Source organism: Natator depressus, chromosome 7, assembly GCF_965152275.1.
Source record: "Natator depressus isolate rNatDep1 chromosome 7, rNatDep2.hap1, whole genome shotgun sequence".
Taxonomy (NCBI): domain Eukaryota; kingdom Metazoa; phylum Chordata; order Testudines; family Cheloniidae; genus Natator; species Natator depressus.
In genome coordinates this window covers 45,537,501-45,559,379 of record NC_134240.1, presented here as the reverse complement: position 1 = coordinate 45,559,379, position 21,879 = coordinate 45,537,501, and the positions used below count along the sequence as shown (strand labels likewise).

The 21,879-nt window shown below is 44.4% G+C and overlaps 1 protein-coding gene across 3 annotated transcripts in view; it reads left to right on the top strand.

Annotated features, from left to right (window-relative positions):
- The window catches only part of DCAF1 (DDB1 and CUL4 associated factor 1), a 104,036-nt gene that overhangs the window by 9,197 nt on the left and 72,960 nt on the right, over positions 1-21,879 (top strand). For all 3 annotated transcript variants that reach the window (XM_074958296.1, XM_074958297.1, XM_074958298.1), the window contains exons 2-6: positions 338-455; positions 8,516-8,592; positions 12,144-12,217; positions 13,382-13,495; positions 21,334-21,471. In XM_074958296.1, coding sequence (XP_074814397.1) covers positions 346-455; positions 8,516-8,592; positions 12,144-12,217; positions 13,382-13,495; positions 21,334-21,471 — 513 coding nt within the window. In that variant the 5' untranslated portion in view covers positions 338-345. The remainder of the gene's footprint in view (positions 1-337; positions 456-8,515; positions 8,593-12,143; positions 12,218-13,381; positions 13,496-21,333; positions 21,472-21,879) is intronic.

Sequence of the window (21,879 nt, the reverse complement as noted above, 5' to 3'; positions counted from 1 at the left end):
AACCTGCAAAAAATCCTCTGATTTTGGACACATTTGTGGCTATTACCCATCACAGTTAAGGATTTGCATGCACCAGTCCAGATTTGGGTTTGCAAAGTAGACTTGCATTTGTTTATATACCTGAGGGATGAAAGACAGCCCTCTGCTTTTTTTTATGTCAAATTCTTTAGAATTTGATGGTTTAGCCGCCTCCCTGCCTTTCAGCTAAAGTTTGCTTGCCGCTGCTAAGCGGATTTTTAAACCCTGATTTTTTACTCTTTTTGAGGAGTCAACATAACTGAGTGGGACAATTTGCTAGTTAATCTCACTTTATTTTTTTTCTTCCCATCTCACTTAGGCTAAGCCATGACGTCAGGGTCTGGGCATGTGGACTCCAAGGCTGAACTCACTGCTTTGCTGGAGCAATGGGAGAAAGAACATGGCAGTGGGCAAGACATGGTCCCTATCCTCACCAGGTAAGCTCTGTTAAGTAAGCTCTGAGATGCAAATACCTCTGAGACATGACAGCAGCTTTTGGCATATGGGGACTTATACTTGAAGTTGTTAAAGTAGCTGATCAGTTATTGGTAGCTTACATTCTTTTTGGCCTAAAAATTGAGGAATGTGCAATACTTCACAGTTCTTGTCAAAACAGTATGGTGTTACTTTGTATAGATTTTATATAAACTGTCTCCAAAATATTTGAGTTTAATACACTTAATGTTTCTCTTGTTCTTCTACTATCTGAGAGTTAGACAAGGGAGAAAAGGTAGATCTGCTGCTGACGCTTGTAAAACATAGTCTGAGGTGGAGGGTTACAAGTTTATTCCATCTGGCTGGAGTTACAGAGAGTCTCTCAGTAACAGTGCTCAGATTGTGAGAGACTCGCATAAGATGAATTGATGTGAGTAGACAGAAAAAGTTTGTGAGGTTGGCTTGCCAATTCCAGTGGAGAGTTTTGAAAATGAGCAGTGGCTTCCTTTCCTCCTTTAGCGGGATCCTCTAATGAACAGGGAACCAGTGGCACTTTGTGGCTAGGATGCTGGTCATATGTTGTATGTGTGAAGAGGTGCTCTTTCCCCTGACCATTGCTGCCTTGACTAAAGCTCTTCTTTTGGTGGGAAGAGGTAGTAGCACTGATTGCCTCAAGTAACTCAGGGTAGGAGGAGAGAGGTGTGAGGTGTCTTCCACATCTTCACTAACTTGTGAAAAATAGGGGGCAAGAGCAGAATGGTACTCGTTAAATGAACAGCAGTATTACCATTTTCAGGCCTTTAAAAATCATGAGTTAGCCCCCAAAACATAACAAGTTGTTTTTTTTTAAAAAAATCATGAGATGTTAAAAAAAAAACAAAACATTGAGGGCTTTTATTATTTGTTTTCTGGTTTCCTGGGACTTCGGGTACATTCAGTTCGTGAAATTAGGCTTTTCCCTGCAACCACAAGGGCTAGAAACTTATTCCTTTTTTAACTGTAAGCCAAGACCTCGTGTTCTCTTGCTTTCCAGAGCTACTGTTTTAAGAAAAACACCAGATATTACCAGATGTGCAAAATATTAAGAGTTTGAAACAATAGGATTGCATCTATCTTGGAATCCTTGAGGATTCCTGTCCAAGAACCTCAGACATATCCAGTTGTCCTAGTCCACTTAAAAAAAAAAAAATTCTATATATCTGGGGTGTGTGGAGGGGAGGTCATATCGTTCAGAGCAGTCTTGCATTCCTGCTGCTCCGGAGAAGTATTTGGTCTCTGTGTCCTCGTATCATCAGTGTCAAAGTTAGTTATCCTCAGAGTTTCCCCCGATTCTGCTTATAGGACTCAACATGGTACACTGATTACATATGTTTGGCAGAGAGGATAGAAGCACCAACACTTTCTTGCAGATGCTGAGGCTAATTCCAGTGGTTGTCAAACTTTTTTATGGGTGGGCCCTTTCACATAGCAAGCCTCAGTGTGACCCCTACTTATAAATTAAAAATACGTTTTTATATATTTAACACCATTATAAATGGTGGAGGCAAAGCGGGTTTTGGGTTGAGTTGACAGCTCGCGACCCATCATGTAATAATCTCGCTACCCCCTGAGGGGTCATAGAATCATAGAATATTAGGGTTGGAAGAGACCTCAGGAGGTCATCTAGTCTAATCCCCTGCTCAAAGCAGGACCAACACCAACTAAATCATCCCAGCCAAGGCTTTGTCAAGCTGGGCCTTAAAAACCTCCAAGGATGGAGATTCCACCACCTCCCTAGGTAACCCATTCCAGTGCTTCACCACCCTCCTAGTGAAATAGTGTTTCCTAATACCCAACCTAGATCTCCCCCACTGCAACTTGAGACCACTGCTTCTTGTTCTGTCATCTGCCACCACTGAGAACAGCCGAGCTCCATCCTCTTTGGAATCCCCCTTCAGGTAATTGAAGGCTGCTATCAAATCCCCCCTCACTCTTCTCTTCTGCAGACTAAACAATCCCAGTTCCCTCAGTCCCTCCTTGTAAGTCATGTGCCCCAGCCCCCTAATCATTTTTGTTGCTCTCCGCTGGACCCTCTCCAATTTGTCCACATACATTCTATAGTGGGGGGACCAAAACTGGACGCAGTACTCCAGGTGTGGCCTCATGAGTGCAGAATAGAGGAGAATAATCACTTCCCTCGATCTGCTGGCAATACTCCTCCTAATACAGCCCAATATGTCGTTGGCCTTCTTGGCAACAAGGGCATGCTGCTGACTCATATCCAGCTTCTCGTCCACTGTAATCCCCAGGTCCTTTTCTGTAGACTGCTGCTTAGCCAGTCAGTCCCCAGCTTGTAGCGGTGCATGGGATTGTTCCTTCCTCAGTGCAGAACTCTGCACTTGTCCTTGTTGAACCTCATCAGATTTCTTTTGGCCCAATCCTCCAATTTGTCTAGGTCACTCTGGACCCTGTCCCTAATCTCCATCATATCTACCTCTCCCCCCATCTTAGTGTCATGTGCGAACTTGCTGAGGGGTGCAATTAATCCCATCATCCAGATCATTAATAAAGATGTGGAACAAAACCAGTCCCAGGACCGACCCCTGGGGCACTCCACTTGATATTGGCTGCCAACTAAACAAGGAGCCGTTGATCACCACCCGTTGAGACCAACAATCTAGCCAGCTTTCTATCCACCCTATAGTCCATTCATCCAATCCATACTTTTTTAACTTGCTGTCAAGAATACTGTGGGAGACCGTATCAAAAGCTTTGCTAAAGTCAAGATATATCACATTCACTGCTTTCCCTATATCCACAGAGCCAGTTATCTCATCATAGAAGGCAATCAGGTTGGTCCAGCATGACTTGCCCTTGGTGAATCCATGTTGACTGTTCCTGATCACCTTCCTCTCCTCCAAGTGCTTCAAAATAGATTCGTTGAGGACCTGCTCCATGATTTTGCCAGGGACTGAAGTGAGGCTGACTTATCTGTAGTTCCCCGGGTTCTCTTTTTTCCCTTTTTTTAAATATGGGCACTATATTTTCCTTTTTCCAATCATCTGGGACCTCCTCTGATCGTCAGGAATTTTCAAAGATAATGGCCAGTGGCTCTGCAATCACATCAGCCAGCTCCTTTGGATGCATTAGATCTGGACCCATGGACTTGTGCACGTCCAGCTTTTCTAAATAGTCCTTAACCTGTTCTTTCACCACTGAGGGCTGCTCACCTACTCCCCATGCTGTGTTGCCCATTGCAGCAGTCTGGGAGCTGCCCTTGTCTCTGAAGACGGAGGCAAAAAAAGCGTTGAGTACTTCAGCTTTTTCCACATCATCTGTCACTATGTTGCCTCCCCCATTCAGTAAGGGTCCCACACTTTCCCTGACCTTCTTGTTGTTGCTAACATACCTGTAGAAACCCTTCTTGTTACCTTTTACATCCCTTGCTAGCTGCAACTCCAATTGTGCCTTGGCCTTCCTGATTGCACCCCTGCATGCTCTAGCAATATTTTTATATTCCTCCCTAGTCATCTGTCCAAATTTCCACTTCTTGTAAACTTCCTTTTTGAGTTTAAGCTCACCGAAGATTGCACTGTTAAGCCAGGCTGGTCACCTGCCATATTTGCTGTTCTTTCTGCACTTCGGGGTGGCTTGTTCCTGTGCCCTCAATCAGGCTTCTTTAAAATACAGCCAGCTCTCCTGGACTCCTTGCCCCCGCATATTAGCCTCCCAGGGGATCCTGCCTGTCAGTTCCCTAAGGGAGTCTAAGTCTGCTTTTCTGAAGTCCAGGGTCTGTATTTTGCTATTCTTCTTTCTTCCTTTTTTCAGGATCCTGAACTCAACCATCTCATGGTCACTGCTGCCTAGGTTGCCACCCAGTTCTACTTCCCCAGTCAATTCTTCCCTGTTTGTAAGCAGCAGGGCAAGAGGAGCACGGCCCCTACTCGGTTCCTTCAGCACTTGTACCAGGAAGTTGTCCCCAGCACTCTCCAAAAACGTCCCGACCGCCAGTTTGAGAACCCCTGGATTACACTGATGTTTGGACTGAATGGTTGTGAGGATCTTGGTGTTGTCAGCACATCTTTCACTGAACAGACTGACTATTGGAACTTACCACAAAGAGTACTTTTACTGTGCAGACCGCTCTAATGGATCTCAGCTCCCTGCAAGGCAGCCTCACTGATTCTCTGCTGGACTTGACTAACTCCATGAGCATACACTGCTGCAAACAAGCTCCTCCAAGTTAGTCTGCAGACACTGAGCTTTTTGGGAGGGTGGTTTCCAGAGGTTTCACTGTAGTGCTGTTCGGAGTTGATAGCTTCAGCAGAGTGGTTTTGGAGAGCAGCTGGCTCTTGCTCTTTGTTTTTGTGAAAGTGATGCCAGAGCTCAGTACAGATCTGGCATGTTGACATTTTTGGCTTCAGGCCGATACAGAGATCACTTTAAGGCAACTGGTGAAGAGGATCCATTTGACCGAGCGGTAGCTGAATTTACATTGCTGTAGAAAGCAATAACAGAGTCCCAACTTTCAGGAGCTCAGCAGCATAGCTTTACTCCATGATCTGCTTTGAGGACAGAACATAAAAGTGCTCCAGACTGGCTTCTGCCTAGCTTTAAGGGAGTCTTTTGGGATGTCTCTGCTCTGGATATTAGATGCTCCCCACAAAGATGGATTGTGCTCGGTGATGTTTCAAGGCACATCTGACTCCTTTGTATATTGTTGTAGACTCAAAGACAGAGGAACTTGTGGTCGTGCTGGTCAGTGAGTGACATCTTTTTGCTTCCTTCCTCCTTCCGAGTTGACATAGAGGAAATCTTCCAGGGGCAAAACTGCATGAAATGTGCAGACATTTTCACACACCAAAGTATGGTGTTGAAGGCTGTACTGAAGCATCATGAGAAATGCTCAGAAAAAAATGATTTGTCAGCTATAGGCAAACTCTCATGGTGTCAAGGCTTCGTTGTAATCTGTGGTAACTATTACAAATGGGACAGTAAAATTAAATGACAGTAAATTAAAGTAGTCAGTGATTCACAGAGTGACAAGCTGCATATAAAATCATGTTTCCAAATAGGCTCATATATCCCAGAGTGTCAGAAGGTACAAACACAATACAAGTGAAGAGGCTGATTATAAGGCAACGTCGATCAGCAAGTATTTCTAGAATACTTAGATATGAGAAGATGCAACAGCATTCATTCAAGGTCTGCGTGTAGCTCATATGAACCAGTTCTGTACCTACTGTGGGCCAGATTCTCAAACCCCTTACATAAGGGGTTGCCTAGATGGTGTAAAGCCAGTGGCTCTGTACCCCTCGTCCTGACTGTATCCTCACCCACTTAGAATGGGGCATATTGTGGTGCGAGGGGTAGCTGCAGCACACTGCTACCATGGTCCTGGGCTAGAGGAAAGGGCCCTGGGGGCTGTTGTTATCAGGGAAAGATAAAGCAGCCCTGAGACTACTCTAAGGCTTTGTCTACACTGCTGCCTATATCGGCAAAACTTACGTCATTCAGGGGTGTAAATATTCCACCCCCGAGCGACATAAGTTACACCAACATAAGCCCTAGTATGCACAGCACTATGTTGACAGGAGAGCTTCTCCCACTGACATAGCTTATGCCACTTGTGAGGGTGTTTTTTTTTAACACCACCTATTGAACTAAGCACTTGGGAAGCAAGGGAAGGGAAACTCTTAATTATTCGCCACTCCCACTTCTTCAGTTAAGGGTTGGCAGAGCCACCAATCAAAATTTGATTTATCCAACCAAAAAGGAAAAATGGGACTAAACACTCAAGACATTTTCTAGTCGGGGGAAGGAGGAAAATCAAACAGACTTTCTTGGAGAGTGGTTGTGGGTAAGGCAAGAACTCTTTCAGGCCACTGTCATGCATGCCTATGTGAACGCCGTAACAGTTAACTGTTTAACTGGTAGAATTTTAATAGGTTAAACAGTTACTATTTTTAAACCCTATTTATGTCCCTAGAAAGGCCTAGCTAGTCTATGGCATGGTCTACACTAGGAAATTAGGTCTGTATAACTATGTTGCTCAGGGGTATGAGAAACCCTCCTGTCAGCGTAGGTAAGAGTCTTCTCTGAAGTGCTGCAGCGGTGGTGCTGTAGCGGATTATGTGTAGACAAACCCATAGACCTGACTTCTCAGATCACATCTCCTCCTATTCCTCCCCATGGTCTCTGTGCTCAGCAGGCGCTCTCAAGCTGTTAAGTCCCAAGGAAAAATTGTTAGAGTTGATAGTAGGATGTTCCATATAAAGGTGTACCCAATTTTACAACTTGCTGTTGCTAGAAATCCACCACAGCCCAAATTCGGCAACCTTTTAGTGCAAGATGCAGTTTACTTCTCTTCAAAATCAGGCTGACAAACATGAAATATTGGAACCCCACAGGGCAAAGAGTCTTGTGAAAGTTAATTGTCTCTGGCAAGACAAGGGATTTCCCAGCTCATTACTGATTACAATATTAAACTATTGTTAATATTGTAAAACATGCCCAGATTTGGCAAATCAGTGCAGTTCATGATGAAGGAATGCAACAGATGCTTTTGCTCCTTTCTGCTCTTCCTCAGAAGCATCCGATATATACTGAAAAGTGATGGCGACAGAGTGGAATCCTGCAGCACACTCTAGAGGAAATCCCCAGGAAAATAAAAGTGCATTTGCTCCTCTAGGAATGAACGTAGCTGCTTGAGTGGCCTTGCCTAACCTGTAATAGACCATAGGCTCATCATCAGCACCTGAAATATCAAAATCCTGACAAGGAGGTGTAGGCAGACTCTGTAGCTGCCTCAGTGAGACGTAAATTGAGGGGGGAAGGAAAGACACCATGGGAATAAGATGACTTTGCTGAAGGCTTTGAATTTCAGATCTTGACTTTATCCTAATCCACGTATCCTTCTGCTGGAAAACCTCAGAAAAATAGATACAGTTACGGGAGCATTTAAAGCCAGAAAATGTGTTGGTCTTCCTTCATATGTAAAATAATGATCAGTCTCTCTGATGACTTAGCATTTCCCATTCTCAGGCACCTCTTCTGCTCTTCCTAGAGGAGCAGGAACATAGGATTTCTTATAACTGTTCAGGCTGCTAGTCATTACGTCTGGAATTTTGCCTATAGCTTTAATGTCATGGCTCGGGCAAGGGGAATGCACAGCTTTAAAGCTGCTCCCACAACTCTCCTGCCTGGTACAGATGAGCAGTTAGTCTGGGGTAAGGCTCCAATGGGGGGGTAGGGAGGGTTGCTTGAGTCCTTCCTTACTCCAGCCCCACAACTGCTGACTAATTGTCTGAGGAATTGAGAAGAGCTAGATTCCTCAATGTTATTTCAGGTGGTTGAGGAGGGGGAAGAAATCAGGGTATGCCCCCTACGCCAACAGACTGAGCAGGGACCGGGTGGAAAGCCTTCTCATGTGACATTTAGTCTCCTTTACCTCTTGTAGTAGAGTATGTGGTGGTGAGAAATTCCCTCTTCTTTAACCCTCCCTCCAACCCCCTCCCACAACCCCCGGAGCAAAAATAATAAAGTCCTATGAATTGCAGTGGCTCATCTATATGTCAGGGAGGCAAAAAGCAATCTGAAATGCTGTGCAGGGGAAGCTAGAATGGGCAGGGGTTTCCTACCTGATATCTTGTAGGCCATCTGTGCCAGAGTTCTGAGGTAGCGTGATGGCGGGATGGTTTTTCTCTTTGTGTCCTCACCTTATGCATAGCAGTGAAGCAGTTCAGCTGGATGCACTGCCTCTTTCAGAGGAGGAAAAAGTGCTTTCTCTCCATTGCTGGGACTCAGCAAAGAGAAGCAGACAAGCTACTTTAGTATAGCGTGCTAGCATATCATTAGAACATTGATATGTGATCAGTGTTTTGGGAGGGACAGGCGTCCTCTCTAACTTGCTCTTATATGTATCCAGTGGATGCCTGGAATCTTCTGGTGGTTCACAGAGTACTGTTTGAATGTGACTTGATGGGCTGTTTATAGTATTTTGGCAAATAGACTGTTTAGGAGCTGTCTACTGGGGAAAGAAAATGCATGTGGCATGTTTATTTGATTTTTACTCCCTCCCTAGAATGTCTGAGTTAATTGAGAAGGAGACTGAAGAATACCGCAAGGGGGATCCGGACCCGTTTGACGACAGACACCCTGGTAAGGCCTGGTAAACACAATGCCTTGTGTGTGACCCCACTCTGTTTCAGGAGAAAATTAGTCATTCATATGTTTAAAATATACCCAAAAGACTAGCCTCAAGTGAAGGTCCTCACTGCTGGTTAAGTCCTGGCATCACTACTCAGCTTACTAACCTTGTTTTATAGTTTTGTCACCTGGCATTTCTGACTGTAAGAGGTCTAGGCTCCAGGCACAATTTTGAATGGCTTTTTTGGATGTTGATGTGGGGACTAATTTGGAGATCCTTTTCTTGGGCCCTGTCTATACTACAAGTATGATAGCAGCATAGCTACACTGCCGTAGCTATGTAGGCATAACCCCATAGTGTAGATGCTGCCTACAGCAATGTAAAGTGTTTTTCCATCGCTGTAAATATACCTCCTCCCTGAGCGATGGTAACTAAGTTGATGGAAGCATTCTTCCATTGACCTAGCTGTGTTTACACTGAGGGTTAGGTTGACATAGCCATGGTGCACAGTGGTCTCTGTTTTTCACACCCCTGAGCACCAGAGCTCATGAGAACATAAGAACAAAGAATGGCCATACTGGGTCAGACCAATGGTCCATGTAGCCCAGCTTCCTGTCTTCCAACAGTGGCCAATGCCACATGCTTCAGAGGGATTGAACAGGATAAGTAATCCATCCCCTGTCGCCCATTACCAGCTTCTGGCAGACAGAGGCTAGGGACACGTCAGAGCATGGTTTTGCATCCCTGCCTATCCTGGCTAATAGCCATTGATGGACCTATCCTCCATGAACTTACCTAGTTCTTTTTTGAACCCTGTTAATAGCCTTGGCCTTCACAACATCCTCTGGCAAAGAGTTCCTCAGGTTGACTGTGTTGTTTGAAGAAATTCTTCCTTTTGTTTGTTTTAAACCTGTTGCCTATTAATTTCATTTGGTGACACCTAGTTTTTGTGTTATGAGAAGGAGTAACTAATACTTATTTACTTTTTCCACACCAGTCATGATTTTATAGACCTCTATCATATTCCTCCTTTTTCGTTACTTTTCCAAGCTGAAAAATTCTAGTTTTTTAAATCTCTTCTCATATGGAAGCTGTTCCATACCCCTAATAATTTTTTTTGCCCTTTTCTGTACCTTTTCTAATTCCAATATATCTTTTTGAGATGGGGCAACCAGATCTGCACGCAATATTCAAGATGAGGGTATACCATGGATTTATATAGAGGCAATATGATCTTTTCTGTCTTATTATCTATCCCTTTCCTAATGATTCCCGACATTCTGTTAGCTTTTTTGACTGCTCCTGCACGTGAGTGGATGTTTTCTGAGAACTATCCACAATGACTCCAAGATTTCTTTCTTGAGTGGTAACAGCTAATTTAGATCCCATCATGTAGTATGTACAGTTGGGTTTATGTTTTCCAGTGTGCATTACTTTACATTTATCAACATTGAATGTCATCTGCCATTTTGTTGCCCAGTCACCCAGTTTTGTGAGATCACTTTGGAACTCTTCACAGTTTGCTTTGGACTTAACTATCTTGAGTAGTTTTGTATCATCTGCAGATTTTCCCATCTCACTGTTTAACTCTTTTTCCAGATCCTTTACCTCTGTTGCTCTAAATTTTAAATGTAGACCTGGCCTGGTTCTCCAGATTTCCAATTTGGAAGAGGTTAGAGCAGGGGTTGGCAACCTGCGGCACATGTGCCGATTTTTACTAGCACGCTGCTGCCAGCTGGGTCCTGGCTGCCGGCCCTGCTCAGCCTGCTGCTAGCCTGGGTGAATGGAACCCCAGGCCGGCAGCGGGCTGAGTGGGGCCAGTGGCCAGGAGCTGGCGGATGGAACCCCAGACCGTCAGCAGGCTGAGCCGCTCAGCCCATTGCTGGTCTGGAGTTCTGGCCGCTGGCCCCTTGCCAGCTGGGGTCCCGGCCCGCAGCCCTGCTCAGCCTGCTATCGGCCTCGGTGAACGGAACCCCCGGCTGGCAGCGGGCTGAGCGGGGCTGGCGGCTGGGACCCCAGCTGACAGGAGCCAGCCGAACTCCACACCGGCAGCGGGTGAGCCGCTGCCGGTCCGGGGTTCTGTCCGCCACCCAGCTCAGCCCGCTGATGGTCTGGGGCTCCAGCCGCTGGCCCCTTACCAGCCGGGGTCCCGACCATTGGCCCCACTCAGCCTGCTGCTGGCCTGGCATACCAGCCGCCGGCCCCGCTCACCTCACTGCTGGTCTGGGGTTCCAGCCACCTGGCCCCCTGCCAGCCCAGGTCAGGGCCTCTGGCCCTGCTCAGCCCTTCTGCTGGCTTGGGGTACAGGCAGCCAGCCCAGGGTTCTGCTCCTGGCCTGGGCCCAGCGCTCTGAAGCCCTTATAAAAAATTACACTACAATTAACTGAAAAACTTGAAAACTTAAAAACTTTGTATATTACAGTAATCGTTAAAACATGTATAATGTTAATAAATACATAGGTTTGATGAAACAAAGTAGTTGTACTTATGTGCCTGTGCTTAATTTGTGTTTTCGATGATTTACCTTCTAAAAAAATCTCACCTGTCTCGCACCCCCAGAAAGGGCATCTCGCACCCCCGGTTAAGAACCACGGCACTAAACTGATAAGATCTGCATTTTAATTTAATTTTAAATGAAGCTGCTTAAACATTTTAAAAACCTTGTTTACTTTACATACAACAATAGTTTAGTTATATAATATAGACTTAGAGAGAGAGACCTTCTAAAAACGTTAAAATGTATTACCGGCACACTAAACCTTAAATTAGAGTGAATAAATGAAGACTCAGCACACCACTTCTGAAAGGTTGCTGACCCCTGGGTCAGAGATTGCAGTCTGAATCTCATGCACCCTCTAATGGCTGGACATAGAACAGGTTTCAGAGTAGCAGCCGTGTTAGTCAGTATTCGCAGAAAGAAAAGGAGTACTTGTGGCACCTTAGAGACTAACAAATTTATTTGAGCATAAGCTTTCGTGAGCTACAGCTCACTTCATCGGATGCATTCAGTAACGAGAGTGATCACTTAAGGTGAGCTATTAAGCAGGAGAGCGGGGGGGGACGGGACCTTTTGTAGCGATAATCTCGTTACAGTGTGTATGGTAACACCCATTGTTTCATGTTCTCTATGTATATAAATCTCCCCGCTGTATTTTCAACTGAATGCATCCGATGAAGTGAGCTGTAGCTCACGAAAGCTTATGCTCAAATAAATTTGTTAGTCTCTAAGGTGCCACAAGTACTCCTTTTCTTTTTGCGAATGCAGACTAACACGGCTGCTACTCTGAAACCTATGATTTCTCATGTAAGTCGTCTTTTGTGTAAGATTGATCCTGCTAATTGGGGTGTCCAACAGCCAGTTTTGCTGTGGCATGACCTAGTTTTGTACTTCAGTATTGGCCATGAAGCCTAGAGCTTGTTAAACGACAAGCCATTTAGAGCTGTCAACTTCACCAAGTGACTGTCTCCTTTCTTTGCTCTTCCATTCTTTTTTGGTTGTAATATTTTGTTTAGCTAAGGAGGTTTGAATGATTAGCTCAGCCCCTTCTTTGTGCCTTGCCAGGTCGAGCAGATCCAGAATGTATGCTGGGCCATCTGCTGAGAATACTTTTCAAGAACGACGACTTCATGAACGCGGTAGGTTTTCTATTTGCATTTATCCTAAGAATTATAATTGTCATCATTTGCCACTTCCCTGTTACCTGCAATGGTTTGTCTTTATCTGCCCTGGGCTGGTTAGCCTGAGTGCTTGTGTTTTTTGTTTTTAGTCCAGTCCATGTTGGAATTTTTCTACTGTTAGGAATATTTCTTCCGAATGCTGGTTTTAAAACGGGATTAAAGGTGACTTGCCTCCCTCTATTAAAGTGGAGGGAAGGACGTTTTCTAAATGTAGATCATCATGCGCATACTATATAATATAAAAAACACAAATGGAGTCAAGCCTGGTCCAGATTCGCCAGGTAAATTGTTAAAACAGTCTCGAATACGAGTAATGCAGCTACGCCTGTGGATGCTTTTACATGCTGGACTGGTTGCGGGAGCTGGGGAAGAAAATGAGTTCTAGGGGACTGAGCAGAGGGCTAAGAGTTACTGGCTCTTTTCCTGCACTGCTAACACTTTGTACTTACAACATCTTTTATTTAATATTTAAATTGCAGTAGCACCCAGAGGCCTGAATTGGTATTGGCCCTCTAAAAACTCACATTAAGACATGGACCCTGCCCCAAAGTGCTTGCATATCACTTGTCAGACTATAAAGGGTCAGTAAAAAGGCATACAAGCAACTAAGAAAAACTCTTGTGCATTGAATTTTCTAAACAAAGTAAATGCCAGTTATTTTCCTCTGCCTCAAGCCATCATTGATTAACTGGTTTCGTATAGGCATTGTAGCCTTACAGATTAGTCCAGAGTGGGCAGTATAGAAGAGAGAACTTTATTTGGCTGAGAAAAAAATAAATTGTGCTGTCCTTCCACTTCTTTTCTGATACATCAGAGAGGAAGAGTCACCAGGCAGTTGGCTATGCTCTCTCTGAAGCTATGTCTACACTATAGATTATGTTGCCATCACTTATGTTGCTCAGGGATGTAAATAAACCACGCAGTGCAGCTGCAGTGCTGTATATGTGGACAAGCCCTAAAGTGTAGGTCAAGGATTTACACACTGACAATGCTACTGGTATCTTCCCCTTTGCTCCCATGTTTTGTAAAGCTAGGGGAGTCACTAATGATTTCACTGTGCTGCACTGTTTTGAGTAGGAGTTGAATTTCAGGCCACTCCTATTCCTGATATTCTTCCCCCAGCTGGTGAATGCTTACGTGATGACAAGCAGGGAACCCCCATTAAATACTGCTGCCTGCCGACTCCTTCTGGACATCATGCCAGGACTGGAAACTGCTGTTGTCTTTCAGGAAAAGGTACCATGTATAGCAATACTGGTTATAAATGCTTGGTGTATTCAGCGTTCTAGGAGCTCTCATGCTTGTTTTGGATAAATCTGTACAAATGGAAGTTTAAAATGCAGTTTCTTGGACACAATCTCTACTCAATTTTATTAATGTTTAATTTTAAAAGGGCACTTTAATAGTTGTAGTGTTGTTAAGCTAAATTAATCAAACCCTCAGGCACTTCTAGGCTGCTAATGTGTGTTGAAGGCCAACTTGCATACTCCTACATCAGAGGAACAGGAACCAAAAAGTCGTCTGTTTTGGGAACTCTTGCAGCCATAATGTTCTGGATATAAATTCAATAGACATTAACACAATGCAGCAGTGTGCTAGCAATCAGCTTGTTAAGACTCTCTAGATTTTGTAATCTCATTCCTTGAAATACAAACATTATAGTGGGGCAGTAGCACCACTACAGTTAAGGTAGTGACAAGTTTACTGGTCTAAACTTTAAATCCACATGCTTACCCAGACTGTCTTGAAAATTACTGTGCCTCCTTGGGGATCCCCTTGTGACTGAGTGCCTGAGGTGGACCACATTGAGAACGGTGCCCACAGAGCAAACTGCAAGAAATAGGGCAGACAGTCCCCTCAAACTGGTGATTTATTCTATAATTAGATTCACCAAATCAGTAACAAAGAACTTCTGTATCACCATACTGATAGGCACCAACTCCGTAGGTGCTCCAGCCCTGGAGCACTCCGGCAGCCAGCTCCTCCCCCATCCCCCCAGTGCCTCCCACCCACTGGCAGTTCTGCTGATCAGCTCCTCCCTCTCCGTCCCAGTGCCTCCCCCGGCGTGCAGGAGGCGCTGGGGGGAGGGGGAGGAGTGGGGACAGGGTGTGCTCAGGGGAGGGCTGGAACTGGGCAGGAAGAGGCAGTGAGGGGTGGTGTGGGAAGAGATGGTGTGGGGGTGGGGGCTTGGGGGAAGAGGTGGAGTGGGGGCAGAGCCTGGGGCAGAGTAGGGGTGGGAAGAGGCTGGGCCAGGGTGGGGGTTTGGGGGAAGGGGTGGAGTTGGGGGCAGGGCCTGGGCCAGAGCAGTGGTTGAGCACCCCTGAAGCAAGGAGGAAGCCAGCGCCTGTGACCACACTGGTCGACAAGAAGTCAGAAATGATCCTCTTTAGGCATTCCAGCCCCAGGCTCCCATCCACACAACTAAGTCTGATATAGTGAGAGGTTATTGAAAATCCATTTCACCATATATGAGGTTCTTACTGATCCCAAAGGATCAGACACTTACCCCAGATCAATATGTATCTCAGATCTTACACAAATATCATGCTGTCAGCCAATCCTTAGTAAACTGTCTCAAGATTTAATAATAAAAGAAGAGAGTTATAAATGGTTAATGGATCATATTCACACAAATGATTGCAAAGTCCTTCTATCAGGTTTATAGCAGTGATGGAATAGACTGCAGGCTTGTGAAGTGTCTCTGGTAACTTCCAAAAGGTTGAAGGTCTTCGGTCTATAGTTCAAGATGCTTCTTTTAGTTGTAAATCCACAGTCCAGAGAATTAGAGCAGGAAAGAGGCAAATTAGGGGTGTCAAGGGTCTGGCCCAAGATGGTGTCCAGGGTCACATGAGCATATTACATGCCCTTAATGTTTTGCTGAATCACACGGGGTGGCGGTTGGCATCTGAGGCATCCTCTGGAAGAGCTATCTGGACAGGATGAGTTTCTTCAATGGCCCATTGAGAGAGTGGAGTGTCCTTGATAGGCCATCAACACAAAACTGTCCAGCCCTAATGTAAATTCTCTCTGGGGGGTATCACCCAGGAGTACAACACATATTTAAGATATAAGTACATAGCCAATATTCATAACTTCAGGTACAGAAATGATACATGGATATAAACAAGATAATCATACTTAGCAATTGTAACTTTTCCATTGTCACCTTATATGACATACTTTGTACAAGATTTGTTGCAATTGTGTGACAGTGGTAGCAACAGTGATACAAATGGTACTCCTGGAGGAATTCTGCACCACTGCGTGTGCACAGAATTCATGTCCCCTGCAGATTTCTTTGCTTCCCCTAAGAAAAACGACTTTCTGACAGGGAAGAAAAGGGAAGCTGCAAGAGCAGTCACACACCACTCCCTAGCTGTGCAGGTACATTGTTTCAGGCATCCGGAGCAGCCGGCGGAGAGGTAAATCACTGCGTGGCTGGAGACACCCAAGCCAGTGGCTGGAGACACCCAAGCCCTGAGCCCGGATCAGCTGCTAATCGTGGCTGGGCTGGAGGCAGGAGAGGACAGGACTTCTTCCCCTGCAAGGAGTGGCTGGTCCTGTGTCAGACCCACCCCCAGAAACCTCCCACAGCTGCAGGAAGCTCAACATCCTCCCCTGCTTCCTGCCCCCATGGCTCCTCAGCTGCGGGAGGGAGGGGTCCCTATACGGGGAGCTGCTCCCCCATTCGCCCAACCCCTGTGCATACCCAGACACCCCTGCCAAGCCTCACCCCGTACACCCGGAACCCCCAGAGCTCTCCATACCTGAACCCCACCCCATTGAACTTCAACCCCTGTATCTGGAGCCCCCTGCACCCAGACCTCCAGACCACCACCCCGCACCCAGACCACCCCCCACTGAGCTTCCTGCACTCAAACCCCCACTCTGACGAGCCCCCACATCCAGGCTCCCATGCCACTGACATCCAGTTAGCTGCTGAGCCCCCCAGACCTCTCCGCTGAGCCGCAACCACTTTCACCTAGCAGCCCCTGCAGAGTCCCATTGCCCCTGCATCTGAACCACCCCAAGGAGCCACACCTAGACACCCCACTGAGCTGCCTGCACCCAGATTGTCTCATTCAGAATCCTCTCACCCCACACCAGCCCCTCCACACTTGAATCCTGCCTGGTTGAGCCTGCCTGCCCCACAGCTGGTGCAGAGGGGCAGGGCGCCAGGGTGTTTCTGGGGCAGCCCAGGCCTTGTGCTGTGTCAGAGTCAGATACAGCCTTACCACTGAGTCCGTGTCCCTGGGATGGGGAGGCCGCAGGGTGATCTCCAACCTTCGTGCACTGCCACGCTGGAGCCTCTGCATTTATTTATTGACAAATAAAACTTGCAGAATTTTAAAATATTGTGTGCAGAATTTTTACTTTTTTGGTGCAGAATGCTCTCAGGAGTAAAATGAAAACGAGGAATCCAGTGGCACCTTAAAGACTAAAGTGCACTGGACTCCTTGTTGTTTTTGTGGATACAGACTAACATGGCTATCCCCTGATACTTGACAGGAGTAGAATGGTCATCTTTCTTACACATAGCATCACACCCCTTGTTATCTATATTTGAGATTGTTTGAGCAACGGGCTCCTGACACACAGCCTCCTTAAAAAAAAAATTGAATGACACCAATATTTTATGGGTTTGTAACATACTTTTGCACACACTTGGGGCTCAAACTATCACTGATCCTCCTCAAGCTGATATTACTCATTTAGACTTGAACTTAGCTAGTGTCTGGCATCCCCTGCCCTTTTTGAGAAGCAACGTTTTAAAAGTTCTTTAGGATAAAATTTGGATCTACAATGAAACCAATTTGCTGAGCCAGAGAGAGTTCTGCGCACACGTGCTGCAAGACTGGGGCTCTGTTGCAAGGAAGAATGTTGCAGGCAACTTGACGTTGGAGTAAAGCCTTTTCTACACTTAAAAGGATTTGTAGGTATAGCAGTACGAGTAGAGCTATGCCAGAAACCCCTTCATCCCGCTGCCACTGGAGAGAGAGTTTATATGCCAGTGAAAAGTTCAGTTTAAGTCAGTTGCCTGAATGGAATAAGGACTCTTTTGTTGGTATAATTGCAACTTTACTAGGACTTCGCTGGGATAGCTATGTCAGTTTAGGGGTGTGATTTTTCCCCCTCCTCCTCAGCTGACACAACTATGTCTACGTCTACAGTTAAACAGCTACAGTAGCATAGCTGCAGTGCTGCATCTGCGCTGCTGAAGTACTTCAGTGTAGCCACTCATTACAGTGACAGGAGGAGGTCGTCCGTCATCGTAGTTAATCCACCTCCCTGAGAGGCGGAAGCTAGGTCAATGGAAGAATTATTCCATTGACCTAGCACTGTCTACATCGGGGGTTAGGTCAGCTTAATTACGTTGCTTGTGAGTGTCGATTGTCATATACATGAGTGATGAAGATGGGCGTACTTAAATTTTTTAGTGTAGACCTGGCCTATGCCAGTAAATTTTACAGTGTAGACCAGGTCTACACTTAAAACACTGCATTGGAGCAGCTGCACTCATGCAGCTTTGCCTCTGCAGTGCTTAAGTGAAGATGCTCCTGTACCGATGAGAGAGCTTCTCTTGTTGGTGTAGCTAAACCACCTCCCTGAGAGGCCGCAGCTATGTTGACAGGAGAAGTTCTCCTGTTGCCATAGCTCTGTCTGCACAGAGGGTTAGGTTGGTATAACTATGTCTCTTAATGGTGTGGATTTTTCACACCGTTGAGCGACATGATTACATTGATATAGGTCTGTGGTGTAGACCTGGCCGTAGTGATTTGCTCAAGGTGCCGTGCTGTAGCCGTTGAACCTGAGCAGCACCCATGTACTGTGAGTTTGAGTCTTGCCCTATACAGCTTATTGAGGCCTTGTCTACACTTAAAAATTATGTCGACCTAGCTACCTTGCTTAGGGCTGTAAAAAAATTTAGTGCCCTGAGCGCTGTAGTTAGGTTGCCCTACCCCACCCCCGGTGTAGACATAGCTAGGTTGGCAGAAGAATTCTTTCGTCAATCTAGATACTGGCTCTTGGAGAGATGGATTAACTCCATGACAGAAAAAAAACCAAACCCTTCTGTTGATGTAGGAAGTGTCTATGCTATGGCGCTGTAGCAGCTGTAGTGTAGACCTACCCTGAGAATATGTTCTGAGAATGATTTACTCTCTGAATTTCCTTCTGCAGGGGCTCCTAAAAGTTTTGCCCTTACAGCAGTGTATAAACTACAATTAACATATAAAAATGTTACTCCACTCCAGAAGACAGATTTTTTTAGATCTTTTTCACTTCTTTTAAAATGGAAATTTTGCTGCTACCACCACACCATTTTAATGCTGTGTCACATTAGGATCCAGGATAGAGCTGGTGGTGTAAGTTGGGGTCTTTTGGTTAAAAGGTTTCTCACATACAGGCCTAACCCCTCTCCCTTCAAATAAAGCGTTGATTTTAATATTCAGATTGTTCTAAAATCCATATGCATAGCGAAACTGTCTTGAAAATTGATATTCCACAATAAGGGTTGCGATAGAATTTGGAAGAAGGGGAGGAGAGAACCCATTGATGAATTAGTCAGTTCACTCCTCAGAGCTATTGTGTAAGGCTGTATTACTCTTCATGGGTGTGGTGATTCATTTGAGAACATCCCATTGAGATGAATGAGCCATTTCATGCTTCTGCACTGCTTTTGTGCTGCACTATTTACTGCAGAGGGTTCAGAGCCCTCTGGCTTTCTTCACCCTTTTCTTCTCCCTGTGTTTCTGATGGAGCTTTGACTAATAAGGAAGTTTAATTTCTTGGTTGTGCAGAAATGTTGTCCTTTTCAAAAGCCAGCTGACAAGGCAGAGAGCTTTGCCACACACACGCTATAGTTTGTCTGCTAACAATGTCACATATAGTGTACAGACTTGTTTTTTACTTAAGAATAAACTCATTAAGACGTTTGGGTCCTATGAGAAACAAGTATTACAGGAGTCAGTACTCTGATAGTTTCTAGTTTACATATTGATGTACAAAATAATTTAAAGGTTTTTTTGTCAATATATTGAAAATGCCCAGAAGATTATGCCTGCATAATCTGAGGGTTGTAGTCTCACGTATATCGGGTCACAATTTTTAAAAAGAATACTCCCACATGCATGTGGCGGTGTGGGGGAGGAATGAACAAAAAATTGGGGGGAGTAATAAATAATAAATATTCAGAATATTCTGGATTGCTTGGTAAACTGGGTGTAAGCAAGGAATATACATTTTAATGTGGCTAAATGTAAATGTATACATCTAGGAACAAAGAATGCAGGCCGTACTTACAGGATTGAGGACTCTATCCTGGGAAGCAGTGACTAAAAAAGACTTGAGAGTTGTGGTGGATAATTAGCTGAATATTAGCTCACAGTGTGATACTGTGACCAGAAGAACTAATGTGATCCTGGGCCACATGAACAGCGGAATCTTAAATAGAAGTAGAGAGGTTATTTCACCTTTATATTTGGCACTGGTGTGACCACTGCTGGAACCCTGTGTCCAGTTCTGTGCCCACAATTCAAAGAGAATGTAAATAAATTGTAGAGGGTTCAGAGATGAGCTGCAAGAATGATTAAATGATTAGAAACATGCCTTATAGTGATACTCACAGCTCAATCTCAGAGTAGCAGCCGTGTTAGTCTGTATTCGCAAAAAGAAAAGGAGTACTTGTGGCACCTTAGAGACTAACAAATTTATTTGAGCATAAGCTTTCGTGAGCTACAGCTCACTTCATCCGATGCAAATTTTGAATGTTGTGCTTTTTTCAATACAGGGCTTGTTTTAATAACTTATAATTTCTTCATAAGTAAGGTTCTATTTTTTATCTGAATTTTTACAAAGGTATGAAACCCTTCAGTAAACTTGTTAATTTTTTTGATAATATTTTTCAATCATACAGATTTTTTTTGTAAACTACACTGCATTTCATTCTTTGTATGGTGGTTACTTTTTCCCATTATTTAATAGTTTTGTTTGTTCCTGGAATAATATGGCCCTCTAGTGGTCAAAGTATTTCACATTTCATGGATTTTAAAGATTAATTTAAATGCTCTTAAAACATTATTGAAGAAGAAAATATGAAAGAACTAAAGTTGGCAACATGTGTATATGAGTAATTCACTAAAATAAAAACTAGACGACATTTTAAAAATCTGTTCTACTCAAATCTTGAGAGGTAAACTCAGGGTTCTGATTTCTTTGCAGTAATACATAATCTTCCAGATGCCTAATTATTATTACTCTATTATTTGTATTGTAGTGGTTAGGGTAGGGATTCCAATTATGGATCAGAGCCCCATAGTAGTCAGTGCTAATGAAACTGTGTGTTCTGCTTTGGGGTCAGTGATATTGATTGTTTCAAAAGAAAAGCAGGATCTTGTGCTGTTACTTTTCACTTTTTAATTCTGTCTAGATTGGCTCTTATCTGTTGATATTTTGTGCAAACAGAAGTAGGGTGGCATTCTTACTAAAAAAAAAAATAAATAAAAAAAATAGCTTCTCTTTCTTGGTGAAATGATCTGTACACTTCCACAGGTCGTTGTTGCACCAAACCATTCTGGATTTAGGGCCAGATTAAGGAATTCCTTATTTTCATGGGTGAGCAATTGCTTTCATGAATAGTTCTGTTGGCTCCAAAGGGATTACTTATGTGAATAAGGGGGTTCACAATCTGGCCATAAAGAATAATAAAATGTCTTGTTGAAGCAAAGCACGTTTTGCCAGATCCTGCATCATTATACTAGTGTAAATCCAAAGCAACTCCTCTGAGATCAGTGGAATTACTTCAGGTTTATGCTGGTGTAACTGCGAAGAGAATTAGGCCAGATAGTCAGTGTTAACCTACTGAGTGCTGGTACTTTCTGGGCAATAAGCCAAATGAACACTTAAGTGAATTCTGCATGCATAGAAATCCTGACCCAAAGCATGTAATGTAAATTGTTGGTGTGTAACATGAATAATGGGAAGTAAGGAGAACTGTGCCTCAACACAGTTTGGGTGGGGGGAGGAAGGAAGGGAGGAAAATTGAGTGTCTGAATGGCTTTTTTGTTTTACTTTAGGAAGGCATAGTTGAAAATCTATTTAAGTGGGCCCGAGAGGCGGATCAGCCATTGAGGACGTATGCAACTGGGTTGCTAGGAGGTGCTATGGAAAACCAAGATATTGCTGCCAACTACAGGGATGAGAACTCGCAACTGGTAACGTCCACATGAGATGCTTTCTTTTTTGGGAGGGGGCGCATGAAATTATAAAACCTTTTTTGTTTGCCTGGGGCTGCTGACATTTATGAAAGAGTGCATAAAATAGTATTTCATAAATGTCAGCAGCCCCAGGCTCTAATAGTAAAACTGCAGGAGTAAATGCCTTTTGGTTCATTCACCTTCTCCCCAAGGGTATATTTTTGGATGGTATGTTTTGTGACCCAGTTTCTTGTGTTCTGTGGGTGGCATTTTGAAAAGTGCCTATGGGAGCTAAGAACACAAGTACCATTGACTGTCAATGGGAGTTGTGCTCCTAGCTCCCTTAAGTGCTTTTGAATATTCTACTCAAAGTCCATAGCTATCACATGTCAAAGCTCACATATGGGACACATGCTGTAAAATGAA